General features: G+C 40.1%; 1 protein-coding gene across 2 annotated transcripts in view; it reads right to left on the reverse strand.

Moving 5' to 3' along the window:
• The window catches only part of il1rapl2 (interleukin 1 receptor accessory protein-like 2), a 288,013-nt gene that overhangs the window by 115,315 nt on the left and 157,318 nt on the right, over nucleotides 1-15,380 (reverse strand). For both annotated transcript variants that reach the window (XM_061048776.1, XM_061048777.1), the window contains exons 2-3: nucleotides 4,347-4,516; nucleotides 569-672 (exon numbers count right to left, since the gene is read on the reverse strand). In XM_061048776.1, the coding sequence (XP_060904759.1) occupies nucleotides 569-672; nucleotides 4,347-4,516 (274 nt within the window). The remainder of the gene's footprint in view (nucleotides 1-568; nucleotides 673-4,346; nucleotides 4,517-15,380) is intronic.

A 15,380-nucleotide genomic window follows, 5' to 3' on the forward strand; every position in this document is an offset into this window, starting at 1 on the left:
AATATTTATAAACTGTGTTGTGCAATATTGATTACTGAAGGCAGGGGGCTTTATTTTCCCAAATGGAGAGAGAGCAGTTGCAAATAAGACCCCAGATCCTTTCTTATTCAAACACTGAAAACAGTTCTGCTATTTGCCCACACAATGTAAATGGGCCACCTGGGTAGAGACGGAACTCTTAGAGTCAGAAATCGATCGCAAGGTCGGTCCCATGTGAAATCCACAACAACGGGGCAGCTCCAGGAGCACTGCTGCATGTCAGCCCGGCCAAAAATATTCTGTCTGCATGTTGTTAAATTGCTGGTGTGTTTACTCAATCTTATAGAGCAAATGAGCTGCGTCTGGAAGTAAACTTCAGAATAAATTCTTTGTTTTGCTCAGTGTACTTTGACCTCGCTCCCCACTGTATATACAATGTGCTCTCAACAATTCCTTCAGCCGAAGCAGATTATTCTAAACCATTCTGCCTTTCAGTATCCGTCTTATACCCCAAACATTTATTTTTTCAGTTAGTGGTCGAAATAAGTTAAAAACAGAAATATGTGAAGTTGTATTTTGCAAAGTTTACCTCAGCACACAGGTGTAGAATCCATTATCTTCCATTTCAGCAGATCGGAACCAGATAGAGTCGTCTTCTTTACTCAGCCGATGACCCGAGAAGATAATCGGCTCCTGAAGGACACATTAAGAAGACAATGAAAGATTTATAAGGAAACAACAAGTGAGGTAATGATTGTCAGTAAAATTTGTGTGATCAATGAAAAGCCAAAAACAAATGATTACTTCCTTATCTGTTTTTTTCGAGCTCATTAACTTGATACCTATTTCCTGTCATTTTGACCCTGACTATCATACGACCTTTAAAGATTAGTTTTAGATTAGGGGTATCAAACTCATTAAGGTAGTGTATGATTTGTTCAAATGAGACCTCATAGGGGCAACACCAATATGACAAAACAACACATGGATATATATGGTTTTAAGTATTTTATATTTTATTTTAGTTTATTCTAAATCAGGGGTGTCAAACTCTGGATTCATTTCTAGGTTGAATCTTGGGCCAAACAGGGTCATCATTTCTTGAACAACAGACTACTCTGTTTCTACATCTTATGTGTTTCAGTGCTCCCCAAAACATGTCTGTGAAGTTTCTTGTTATAAATCCACTCTGATCCTTTATTTGATCATAGGTTTGTAGACAGACTGGGGGACATCTTAGCATTAGAAAAACATGTTGAAGTGTATTCTGTATAATATATGACCATTACATGAGCATGTTTTCATCAGAGGTATTATGACAAATGCTTCATAAAGAAACATGATCTGAACTGCTCCTGACATATCTTATAGAGTGCAGAACAAAGCAAGGATATTGAAAACAAAAATCAACTAACACATCGACATCAGCTGTTTTACACTGACTACTTTTTTTCTCCTCATAAAGTCTATTAGATTTCTGAATTTCATTTAATCAAGCACAATAAGAATATTTTAAGATGTGATAAACCTGGTCAAATTTATTTCAGCAGATTCCAGAAAGAAGTGCAAAAAGACAACATATATTTATGTGCAATCTGCTCTTATACTCATTTACCTGAGCCAGATGCTATAGGTATATTATTTTGAAACTTCATTAATGTTCGGTTTTTAAGATTACACGCTGTTGAAACTCTCAGGATTAAGTGCAGGTGTGCATCACTGACAATCAGAAGTTTTTCTGACCTTCATCTCAGAGATAACGTTTCTGACACAGGTACACAAAAGTCTGACCATCGGTAACGGTATTCAGCATGAAAACTATTTGCAACAGTCATACTTTGCCGTAAGTGTGTGCCACTACTGTGGAGCTCTGTTGGAGACGTGGCTTGTCGTTGTTTGGATACACGAAAAATAGCACAAGGTTGCTTGTTGCATTAGAGTTTCTACCGGGTGCGGCTTGGCTCAGAAAGCTCTCACTGTGTCATACATGTCCATGATTACATGGTGTCATTTCTAGGGCTGCACATTTAGTGCTTCATTGTGTGGCACAGTCGGACAAATCAGCAGGGTGGGTAGCTGGTGCTTGGAGGTCTTGATTGGCATGCCAGCTTGTAGTATCAGTGGTATGCATGCGTTATACCGGCAGGAAAATAATGATATGGTTATGAAATATCTTGGGGTCTGGATATAATCAAAAAGTGGGCCACATGCGGCCTTCTGATCTTGAGTTTGACAACTGTGGTTCTAGAGATTTCTGGTGAACTTTTCCTCCTAGAGTTGATAATAAGAAGAAGTAGGAATGGATTCATCATCTACAGTATCTAGAGCTACGTTGTCTTTTCTCATTTGCCAGAAACCGGCATTATGGTAGACGCATATCTCGAAAATCTAATGCCAGGTTCTACACTTTCAATGTGACGTAAGGGAAAGCCTGCCTATACCAGTTTAATACAGAAGAAAGATAAAACGTCTCTCCTTTCAGACAGATTGCTTCATTTCTTGTGAGAAAAGTTAGAACAGGATGTCTCACACCTATTAACAACAGTTGCAGGCAAGATGATTTCCTTCATGCTGCATCAGAAAGGATTGATGGAGTCATTTATCACTGGTCCCTTTCATACCTGGATCTTATTGGGTATGATTTTCATGTGTATGAAAAAAGCCCATCATGTCCCTCACTGAACTCATCAATTGAAAGTCAAAACTCGAAGGTCTTTTATGGATGATTATACTGACATACTGAGGAAGGTTTCTGAGGACCAGGAAAAGACAAAATGTCGGTATAAATAAAAGTTTCTTCCTCAGTACAGTGGCAGATTGTTATTACTTACAGGTGCTGGAAATCAGATGCTGGGTGTTCAGGGAACATATCCAGTTCATGCTTTGGGAGAAAGCGTTGTCTATTAAAGTACTCCACAAACACTCAAAAAGCTGTCTGATTCTCAGATCTCACAAAAAAGCCGATGAATTATTGAGAAGCATTACGAAAAAACAAATGTCAGGTGTTTCAGCTATCTCATCTCAAATCCATCAACTGTGTGACTAACTGGCACTATGACACTGCGAACAAACCCAGCATGTTTTCAGGAGCGATCTTTGAAAAAAATCTGTTTTAATCATAACTTCACATTACATGTTGTTGTCATAGCTCCGCCTATGAGGGGAAAATAACTGAAGAAAGAAAACACCATTTAATTTCCTCTTAGAATGAACCGAAACTGAACCGCTTTAAAAACTCTTTAGTACCCACGTCAACCAGAATTTGGAGCAATGTTTTCATACGGCTGTGTGGGTTGTGCAATATGGCACAGTGTTCCTATATGTTTTTACATTTTCTTACCTTTGTTATTTTATCTATCCTGCAGATCTTGTTCGATATGGGTAATGTGAAATATATTTTGTGTTGCTTTGCATTGGTATGCACCTTTCTGTTTACATGACAATGTGTTTTTCTATTATGTTTTTATTTGTTGATCTGAGTGGAAGCAGCTGAATGTTTGGCAGCACTTTGAGACCAAGACAAATTTCCCTAAGACGACGATAAAGTGTATTGTATGTAGAGCTCGACCGATTATCCAGTGACTATCCCTATTAGCTAATTTTATCACAGATATGTGCCGGTATTACTAGATTTATTGACCAGTCAGATTGCTTTTAATTTGATCATCATTGTATTAAACTAGCAGTTCTCTGTCACCAGCAGAGTGTGCAATATAGATTACATCATCAGCATCATCACTCTGCAGAGTGTCAAGCGGTGACACACCTACATGCGTGTCCCAGTGAGTGACTACTGAAGTGTTTTAAAACTGCATTTTGATGGATCAACACAATAAACGTGTATATCTAAGTCAAGTATGTGGAAATGAAGGGCCCTTAAGGCTCACCCTGATTAAGCCTCCTCAAAGTCTCCCTGTAGATACAGTGATGTAAAAGAAGGACACTGCTGCATCTTTGAATGTCTCATTTCACTTTAACAAAACTCTCAGTCAGCTCAGCTGAAGAGTCCAAAGTAATATCCACCTGATGACATCACACATCGTCCTTTGTTAGCGTTCCTTTGAGCTGTTCGACGTCAGTTTTTGATTATCGAGTTCCTTTTTCTGTGGTTGAGTTAATGTAGTAGTTCATGTATTTCCAAAGCTAAGTTAGGACCTCTCTATATTCTCTGTATGAATTCAAGTGTCCTCAAAATTTTTGTGAATACAGGCCCTGGCTTATTTTAAATGTAATGAGATATTTTCGATTAGAAATCAGATGAATGCACTTGCTTGGATTTGAGTTTTTTTGCAGGGGGACAGTGGCCTTCCTGCCCATCTACTTCTTTATCGTCTGACCTCAGGAGCTTTGATTTCATGTGATCTTACCTCTGCATCTCCTTTATTCTTGTACCAGATGAGGCGCAGCTTGGCGTTGGTGGCCATGGTGTAGTTGGTTCGGATGTAGCTGTAGAACAAGGCACATTTCACCCGGACGGGTTCACCGGCCAGAACATGGTACTCCTTCAGGTCCACTGACCAGTCTAGGCATCCGTCCACTGTGAGCAGAGAACAAGAAAGTTTCAGTGTCAGAGGAGACAACTACAACTCCAATTTCAGCAGCAACTGAAGGGGTTCAGAAACATGAATGGAAACAATGTTAGAAATTAATTGATTGAAAAAAAAGAATGAGCAGTCATTAATGCAAGCTAAAACTAGCTAATAAGAGTACTGTGAGACAAAAAGAAAGAGCTTTAGTGAAAGGGAGATTGTTTGTCTTTCTTCTCTGATATGGTACTTTGTCTTTGGAGCAAGAGATCCATAGAAACATATCATAAACTGTATGTCAAAGATAGAGAGAAACATCAAAAGGGCTGGTGTATCAGCTCATAGAAAAACAACATTCAGGGGATAAAAGATATGACTTGATCATAAATCAAATGATTGTTCTTTTTTGTCCCCCTAGTTTTTGCACGGAAGCGAAAGAAAAGGGAGAAATGCAGGACTGCAGAAGAAGTGGGAGACGTAAGCGCCGAGATTCAGAGAGAATAAAAGGAGAGGGGGAGGAGGTCGAGACCAAATGAAAACATTGGAAAGCCGGGAGGAAGTGTGTGGTGGCGATGTCTGGGTGAAATCAGGTCAACCGGAACGGACAGAAAACAAGTTGTAGATGGAAGACAAGTAGAAGCTGGTGAGACGTAGAGGTCAGGACGGAATATGACAAGGAGCTCTCCCAAATGGACTTCCCTCCTCCCGCCACACTTTCCTCTCTCTCTACGCCGCCCTTTCTGCTCCTTCCCTTTTTTTTCCTCTGCTGTCCTCTGATTTTATTTTCTTTGCCTCATGGTCTGAGGCTCAGATAGATGCACTCTGTTTTAACTTAGGCCCTCAGGCCCGTGCCAAGGGGACTTCCCTCTGTATTACAGCCTCTACCCTGCAGCAGTGAAATGTCCAAGTCGGGTATCTGCCCCTAAAAAAATATGATCAAGACCTTTTTTGTTTACTTTTCATTGGTTGAGTCTGATACTGCAAATAATGAAAGTTGGTAAATTCAAGTACAGGTGCAAACAAAAATAAATACATCATCTCGAAAATAAAAGATAATTTTCTACCAACAAAATAATATGAAAATGTTTGTTTAGTTTTGTATGTTTATTTCCTTGCATTCATTTGGTCACTACATGTGCTGAAAGCCCCACCCACTTTCTTAATCCATCTGAATCACACTTTTTTTTCTTTTTTTTATCCACAGACGCAGATAAAAGCTTAAACATTATAAACACTCATGGCCTGATTCACAAATTGAGGGCTTTAGGTGACTGCTAATCCTGTGAAAATGAGTCAAAACAGACACTGTCGGGGTGCCGGTGGCGTGGTGGTCGGTGTGCACGCCTAATGTATGAAGCCTGGGAACCGGCCTGTGGCTCCTTTCAACATGCCGTTCCCCGTTCTCTCTCTCCTTGATTTCTGATTTCTGACTCTGTCAACTGTCCTGTCTCTACAATGAAGGCAAAAAGTCCAAAAATCAATCTTAACACCCCCCCACCAAAAAGAAACCAAAAAAATGCTACCTTAACTGCGCTGCATCTGTAGTGTGTCTTTTATATGAGCCATTTTGCAGTCATATGGGGTAAATGACTTTATGTGTCATCTGTAAATAAAGTCTGTCAACATTACTTTGACACTACTATGATTAATATAACAAGGGGTTAAATCAGCGCGGGGCTGTCAGCTTGTCAGGTGTGGAGACGTCTGGAGCTGTTACGCACGACACAAGACTATCAGTGTCGTTGTTTTTTTCTCTTCATTTTCATCATTTTATCATAAGTGGACAGAACTGACCTCGGTCCACATGAGAGTGCATCTCTGCGAAGAGTCTGCTTCTCTCTCAGTCAGTTGGAAAGGGAGAAAAAACTGCACGGAGCAGCACAACTTTGTGAGCATGTTTGCACCTGCATGTCTTTAATGGTTTATGCTGTGCGAGTTAGACTGTAAGAAGGAAAAGAGCAGGAGCACACGATGTGCAAGCTAGTATAGCTCACAGTGAAGCAGGTCCATAGTTTACTTAATGTATCTTCATGTGGCGATAGCTTACAGCCAATGGAGTTCCTGCATCACAGTGGAAGTCTACCACTGTAAATCAATTAGACCTGTTTTACTGCTGTGTGGAACGCATGAGGTGTTTTGTCAAGTTAAGTCACTTACAAAGATTTAAAGGCTTCATTTGCATCAGTTTGAATCATAAATTTACCACCATGCTCTTTATCGGTTACATTTATAGATTTAGCAAAATGTATGAAGTCATGCAGGGACAGGAAAGATTACAGGTAGCAAATACACACGGGCACATGTGCAATAATGCATGCACATTCACATGCAGCAGGCATTCTCACACACACACAAACAAGTAGATTTATTAGACAGCCAATCAATCTTTACCCCTTACAAATGATTTAGTCACATCAGTGTCTCGCTCTCTCTCTCCCTCACTCTGTCTTTCTCAAACACACACACACGCAAAAGTCTTGAGCAGCCGTCACTTAATCACTGACAACATTGCCAGATATTCCAAAGATTATGGCCTCAAAAACTCATTGAGTGTTTTAGCATACAGGAAGACAGAGAGATGACAATGTTTGAGTAAGATTTTAGATTTGGATGGAAAAAAAGTGTGTGTGTTTGTGTGTGTGGTGGTATTGTTGTTGGTGGTGAAGGAGTCTGGGTGAAGGGGGTGTGTGTGTGTGTGTGGGGGAGGGGGGTGGGGGGGTGTAAATGTTTGTGCTAAAAATTAAGTAATGAATAGAGCAGCCAGACATGGTTGTTGAAAATTAATGAGCTGACACAAATTAAAGGTGTGAGCGCAGTCCATTCAACACTTACAACAGATGAGCACGCACACACACAAATATGCACACAGACACACAAATTGATGCACTAAGGAAATTGCATTAATAGAAAATCACATTAGTTTGGTCCAGTGGACTAATGCGTTTTCTTTAATAAAATGTTTAACACAGGTCAGACAGCCACACACACACACACACACACACACACACACACACACACACACTCAAACACATTAGAACAACATGGCCATGTGCAGCTACAGGTCACTTAAAAGCAAACCCCCAATAATTCATTCACTGCTGCATGCTCGTTCATGTGTTGATATGTGAAGGTGTGTGAATGCGCATCAGTGCACATTTTTATAGAGGCCTGAAGCATGAGTGTGTGTACAGTGTTGTGCACCGCTTTTGTGTCTGTAGACATATTAATGTGTGGGCGCTGTGTAAGCATGGGCAAATATATCATTCCCCGTCAACCCTTTTTGCACACTGTATGTCTGCTCCCAAACGGCAGGGAGGGAATTACACTGGATAAATTTAAAAAACCTCAGGGTATGGAAAACTTGTTTTGTGCACACACACACGCACACACAGTGTTGTAGTACCCAAAATCCGTCTTGGCCTCAAGAAAACTTTTTGAAGGTCTCTGTCTCGTCCTGGAATTGAAAGCATTTTAACTCTGACATGTCTCGGTCTCCAGATTTTAAATCAAGACTGGACAAGACCACCACTGATCGGCTAAATAAGGCTAAGCGAATCATTTCAATTCATTCATAATTTAGTTTACCCCTTTGCAGATAAACCGCATATGAAGTGCACACACTGTGACAACACTGCTCTTTGTTTGTTTGGCTGTTTGGCTGTGTGTGTGTTTCAGGTGTCAGTGGGTGTCGTGTGGTTGCGTGGATTGGGAGCAACTGAGCCCGGTGTTCTCCAATCCATGAGAGCAGGCCCCACTATCTCATTGGGGGAGACATGGAGTAAGAGACGGAGAGAGGCTGCTTCCCACTGCTCCTTGTTCCTTTTGTTAAATGACTTAATCAATGTGGTTGTGAATAAAAGTAAACCTATTTCTGCGAGTAACTCCTTGTCTCCTCCACTCATTTGTCGCCGGCTTTGAGCTGGCCGTGACACACACATATTGCCAATATTTCCAATGCATCTAGTCACTTCTAGTAGAAGAGGATCCATGAAGAGCCATTGCTACAGCTTATGAATGTGAGGTGATTTATAAAGGGAGTGAATTTGAAACTCAATCGATATAAGTTTTAATTAGTATAAGAATTATGAAATCCAGCATACTCATCTTTTTCTGGCTTAGTTTTTGCATGATACATTTGGAATTATGTAAAGTCAACGGTTGAATGTTTAATTTAAGAGAAACAAAACTGCACAATTAATATCCGAGTAGAATATAGCTGCCGATCGAATATTCCCAAAGGAAACTTATTTGAATATCATCTTGTATAAAACAGCTTAGCAAACTCTACTTGTGGCACTGTCCGTGGTGCTGAAATTCATTTAACACAGTAATGGACCGACACCTTTTAGCTTTTTTCCCCCCATTATTATTAAAAAAAAAAGATATGACTATACATTAAAAGTGTGTATAAGCTTTCCAACTCTATTACTCAACAACTGTTTTTTTTAAACTAAAAATAAGTTAAAGGTCAGATATTGTCCTCCTTTTCAACCAGATTAAATTAGTCTCAGAGCTCCCCAAAACTTAGCTGTGAAGTTTCTTGTTCTAAATCCACTCTGATCCTGTATTTGATCATGCATATAAACCCCTCTATTTCAGCCCTGCTCCGAACAGACTGTTTCTGTGTCTGTACCTTTAAATGTAAATGAGCTGTGTTCGATCAGGCCTCTCTAGGGCTTGAGTGGCTTGGGCTTTCTTTCACCATGCCCTATTGTTTATAGTGAGAAGGCAGACTCAGAGGGCAGAACAAACACCTAGCTGTGGGAGTGTCACCCACCTGGGGGAGGGGTTACTGCCCTTTGTGATGTCATGAAGGGAAAATCTCCAAACAGCCTGTTTGAGCACATATTTTCTGAAAAGTGGAGCAGACAAAAGATGGAGAGGATAAGCTTTTCTTATAATTGGGGGGTTTGTAGACAGACTAGAGACACATATTAGTGTTTGAGAAACATGGTAAAGGGTTTTTTGCATAATATGTGACTTTTAACTATGAGCTCAAATATATTTTTCAAACTATGAACTCACTTGTAAAACTAAAGCATCTCCTTTCTTGAAAAGTGAGTGATTTCCATATGAATCCATCCATTAATGTTGACACCCGGAATCTATTTTTAACACTAACAAAGGTAATGTCATCGCTGAGATTCTGCAGATGGTCCAGTTTTGTCTTTTAGTTTGAAGTCTTTACATTTTTTCAGGCTCCTGTGAAGAGTTTTCAACTGTTTAAACAGACTGAAATGATACGTGATATCTCTATATGACTCACAAAACTACATGAATCCATCTCAGCAAGCTGACATTACCCAACAGTCATTTTGGTTGCCTGTAACTGATGCTGAGGGGTTCTGGGGCAGTTGAGGCAAACAACTGCATGCCGCCTTTATTTACTTTCTGTAGTGTGACGGTTCTTGGAGATAGATAAGTTTGAATGACCTGATTGATAGGGGCAAAGAGATAGAGGTACGGAGTCGTCCTCAGAGGTGCCAATTTCGATTAAAAATGAAAGCTTCTCACAGTTGTCCTTCACTGGTCCTTCACTTTCTTCCAAAAGTTTATATCATGCTCCAGCAACACTGGAAATGTGTTTAAACTTTTCTGATATTGTAATCTCTTTAGGAACTTTACATTGAAATTAAAAATAATTAAACTGCATTTTTGTTTTTTCACGTAGAAGAATGATGGGTTTTGTAGTTTGTGCAGTGCAGCATATTAAGTTCAAGCCTGCCACTCAAACATAAAGCCCCTCAGAGCCTCCAGCCTGTCTGCATGGCTCCCACAATCCCCTGCTATACCACTACAGCTGCTGCCATAATAATAGCTTGACCTGACCCACTCACACACACACACATACACACAAACACACACACAAAAGTAATGATCCCCGCTTTCACAAGCAGGTACAGTACATGCAGGCACACTCACAAAAGGAGAAGAAAGGGCGCCAGGCACACACGCACGCACACGTCAGAGACGAGGCACAGTGCCCGAAAAAGAAGGTGGCAAGTACACACAAACACAAGTCTATCACTGCTGCGGGGCAATTTACACCCAGGTGAGAGGGAAGGAATAGAGGGAGAAAAAGAAAACAGGAGGGAGCAAAAGAAGGTGATAGAATGAGATTAGAATGAGGGGAAAAACTGAGAGAGAGATAGAGAGAGAGAGAGAGAGAGAGAAAGTACCTGCCATTTGGCCCAGTGTTTTGTGCTGATGTTCAATTTCAGCACCGAGCCGAAGTGATGGCTACTTCTTTTCTCTGAACACATTTCATGAGAATAGGTTTTAGCCTAGAAAGAGTTGTTTTGTGTATAGGGCATACTGTATGTAATGTACCCTATATGTGTTTGTGTGTATAAGAGAGAGAGCGACACACACAAATGACACTCTGTATGTTGGCCATTTTCAAAATGACTTCTTAAAATGAGGTTGCACTCTCACACAAACATGTGAAGCCTATGATAGACACACACACACACACACACACACACACACACACACACACACACACACACACACACACACACACACACACACACACACACACACACACACACACACACACACACTAAAGCTATCTATTTCACGAGATGAATGAATATGGTAATGCATGTGTGGGTTATGGCCTTCATTCAGTGCAATGGAGTTACAACAGCATCTATCAGCACGTAAGTGGCACAACACAAATAACATGCACACAACCTCAGGTGTCACTTACAAACACACACATATTACCTAACACACAGTGTAAAACAGTCAAACTCATCAAATGACACACTCACTCACACATTCACAGCCATACATTGACACACACGCGTCAGTGCTGAACAAATGGAGTTGACCACAATCTACCCTCTGTCTAATGCTCCCTGAAAGACTGAAATGTATTCACACAAGAAAACACAGCAATATCTGCAAACATGCACACACTCACATTTGTGTCTAGCAGTTTAAATGGAGCAGGTTGTTGAATAAAAATAGGGGGGAGAAGTTCCCTTTATGAAACCTAAAGTACTTCTGCAAAACTATCTTTAACTTGATCAGTGCATAGTGATGATGATGATGATGATGATGATGATGATTGTGATGTTTGTTTTGTCCAAGCGTTAACCTCCAGGGATAAAAAAATGAAGTCAATGCGGATGTGTATAAACCTGCAGTTCCTCCAGTTTCCATTTGAGGCTGGCTGCAGGAGCCCAGGAAGTCACATACACATCCATTCAAAAATGCCAGATTTTACAGCAGAAATAAAAAGGTGTATTACGCTGTTGCCGAACCAATAAGAATGAGGAACATAAGAAAGAAGGGGTTGAAATGAGGAAATGTACAGAATGAAGTAATAGTTTTGAACATAAGCACTAACGAAAAGTAATAGGTCCCATTTACCTTGTCAGCATAATGCATGCCTGCCAATAAACCATAATAACTCCTGAAGAGTTTTATTCATAAGAATAGATTAATGTATAGAAGGAGGAACAGGAAGATGATGAAGTGGAGAAATAAATAAAGCAATGGATGAGCAAACGTGAGCCATGTGAGGACATATACTGAGAAAGTGCCTGATGTTTTTCCTTATTGAGAAACTTCTCCTGAATGATGATAGGGTGGAGGATAAAAAGGAGGAAGTAAGAAGAAAAATCAGACGACAACAGCCCAAAAACAACATTCATAAATCAATGTCCAATTCAATGTGGTACCTTGGTAAAATGACTCTAATGTGTGAGATCAGAGAGGACATGACTGATGATCTATTTCTCACTGGAGGTAATGTTAGCGTTTCTAAAGATGTTAATGTAAATAATACACTGACTGCTCTTACTTAGCACATAGTAGAGAAGTTGCTGCTTGATAAAACAGCTAAGCTACTAAAAAGCTATTTGATTTACTGTAAAAAAAAACAAAAAAACAATGCTACCGCCAAGACACATATAATGTAGTTAAACAAGCTAATGCTAACTTAGGTTTAGCTCTGTTATTGCACAACACTGACAATATGCTGGAAGACACAAAGTTATGGTGCATTCATGTGGTGTCAGACACATCGGAAAAACAAGTTTACGAGGTGTAAATGCACATGAAGACCCGCTCAAGTTGGAACAACAAAGAACGAGGTGCCGTCTTGACGTCATAATCGTCATCACAAAATATGTTTTGTTAATGTTAAGATACTTTTTCTCAATTCACGTATTGCACATCAACTTTTTGCTCAAATATAACTTGTTACAGAGACATTCATCCGTGCTGTTTTTTGTAGTTGTTACAATGGTAAGACTTTCTGAACCAAAATCACATGAACGCACAGAAGCCAGAAGAACGACTTCCCAACTCCAAAACTGGGACCATTCAAGGAGCACATGAATGCAGCATTAAGCCTGTAACACCTGTTGATCTAATTCCTCCTGGTACCTTCCGGGCATCTCTCTACTGATACAAACAATTGGCTGGAGGGATGTTTCCTACAGCCTTCAACTCTCCCAGCTTCTGCTGACACACTGCTGCACATAATTCTGTTTATGTCATACAGCGCCATTTCAGATTCTACTAGTTTCCCTTTAAGCAACGAGCTTGAAGTTATATTCAATGGGAGAAATATGTCTGACACTTGAAGATGGCTAAACCTGACGCAAGACTCACTCGACAAACAATGCAACATGCAGCCACCGGAGGATTATCCAGACAAACGGAAGAGAGGTGGATTGGAAAACGACAGTCAAAGAAAGTCAGAGCAGGGGAAAACAGGCCTCACCAATTAGACAACACATGGGAGGACTCGAATACAAACAGATCAATGAGAAGGACGCAAAAGAGAAACTTTGTGAAAGTAACAGATAGATGAAAGGGAAAACTTGTGAGGAGATAAAAGGAAGTCAGAAGAGATGACAAGCATTTGGAGAAGAAGAAGAAGCGGGAACATGTACAGAGCGGTCAGAGGTAATTGATAGAGTTTTTCTTTAACGTTTTTGTCCATTGTTTATATAGACTTTGTTGTGCCAGTAAACTGTTGCCGTGCACTTTCATCTTTTTGATCATAACCCTCTGATCGTGACATGCTGGACAGGTTTACAGAAGGGTGGTATTTTGTTCCATTCAGATAATTATTGTTTGTATTACATGTTGAGATGCGGTTCATTCCACTTTCCTGTGCTTTTACCAGATCAATGATCTTGTGTGATATCAAAATGTCAAAAAAGATTCTGTCCTCTGCTGTGTACTTAAAGGTAGAGTCAGTAGAATTTTCCTAAAAGAATAAAATATAGACGTAGTGCTGCTTAGCTAACACCTCCATATGAGTGGTGATGACTGTGTCTTCAGAGACTCTAACCTCTGACAGAGTGATTTTACACCGCAGGTTACACCTACTGTACACATTCACACACGGATGGCAGAGGTTGTTATGTAAAGTGACCATCAGAAGCAACTCATCCCATTCATACACATTCACATGCCGCCGACGAAGCAGCGGGAGCAACTTGGGGTTAAGTGTTTTGGCCAAGGACACATCAGACATGTTGCTGAAGGAGCTGGGGCTCAAACTGTGACGACGTGGGTGAGACGCTCTTCTCTTATTCACCACTTGTTACTTAAACATTCATTAATATCATATCACATTATTCTTTACAGTTGTGTATTTTGCTATAATTTATTTTTGCTTGTGTAACATTGCAGCACTTACTGTCCCGGGTTTGTTTGTGTTAGCATTAAGGCACAGTTCATATCAAAGTTTAAATTAAGTTACAGCAAACACACAGTCTTTATTAAGCTCAGTCATTTTTATTTATATAGAATTGTTTTGTCTCTTATCCATACTAACCTTTGTCTGTTCTTTGGTTCAGTTCCCCATGTGTTCCCATGCAGCTAAAGGGGCTGGCCCAGCACTTCCTGGGTATTTATCAGATTGATGATGTCATCGCTGACATCACTGGCGCAGACCAACTGAAGGTTTTTTTTCTTCTGCGAAATCTTTTCTTTCTAATAATTTTTTTCATGTTTGAGTTACTGGTAGAATGTAATTTAATTATTTAAAGTTCATTTAGTTGAGTTAATGATCTGAGGTTAATTTAAGGGTTGATTTAGATTTATTTGCTTTAATAGAAAAGTGTAAACCCACTATTTGAGTTGTGCTGCACACAGCTGAGGCCATTTTGTTAATGGGGCCGTCTATAAAGCCAGGAAACATTTGTTCTTGCATGAGGAGCGGTGAGGATGTGCTGCCTTCAACACGTGTCTTATTTGATTTGATTATGAGTTAATTTGCCTTATTTCCATTGAAATGTAGTTGTTTTAGTTCAGTTGACACATGTTGGCTTAATCACTGTAAATAAACAATCACCTCTTGGGAAAATGTCATCTGCTGAGTTGCCTTCCTGCCATCTTCCTAGACACTTGTGCTAAACTACATTACACCAACCCACGACCTTCCAGATGAGAGACGACCGACTCTACCAACTGAGCCACAGCCGCTCAGCATAAAGAATTCAAACAGGTGACGTTCTGATGCTGATTGAAACAAAAAGAGAGTCATGATTCTACTCTTTCCTGTAACAAAATGTTTCCAAAACAACTTCCTTAAGACAGGCGTAGTTACATGGTAAAAATATGAATTTGCCACAATGACAGACTTTCTCAGAAGTGAGGAAAACAAGACGTTAAGATTCAATACATTATTAAACGACAGAGTAGGGAAGAAAAGGTTTTCAGCGCTCCATCAATACGACAGCTATGAGAAAATTCAACTGTGAATGAATTTTAAGAAGTCTCCGAGCAGCTCCAAACAACTTTCAAGCTCTGAAAACGTTGTCCTCTGTCAGACTGCTATTATGGGGCGGTGCGTGTATGTATGTGTGTGTGTGTGTGTGTTTGTGTGTGTGTGTGTGTGTGTGT

The sequence above is a fragment of the Labrus mixtus genome, chromosome 10 (assembly GCF_963584025.1).
Source record: "Labrus mixtus chromosome 10, fLabMix1.1, whole genome shotgun sequence".
In the NCBI taxonomy this organism is placed as follows: Eukaryota; Metazoa; Chordata; class Actinopteri; order Labriformes; family Labridae; genus Labrus; species Labrus mixtus.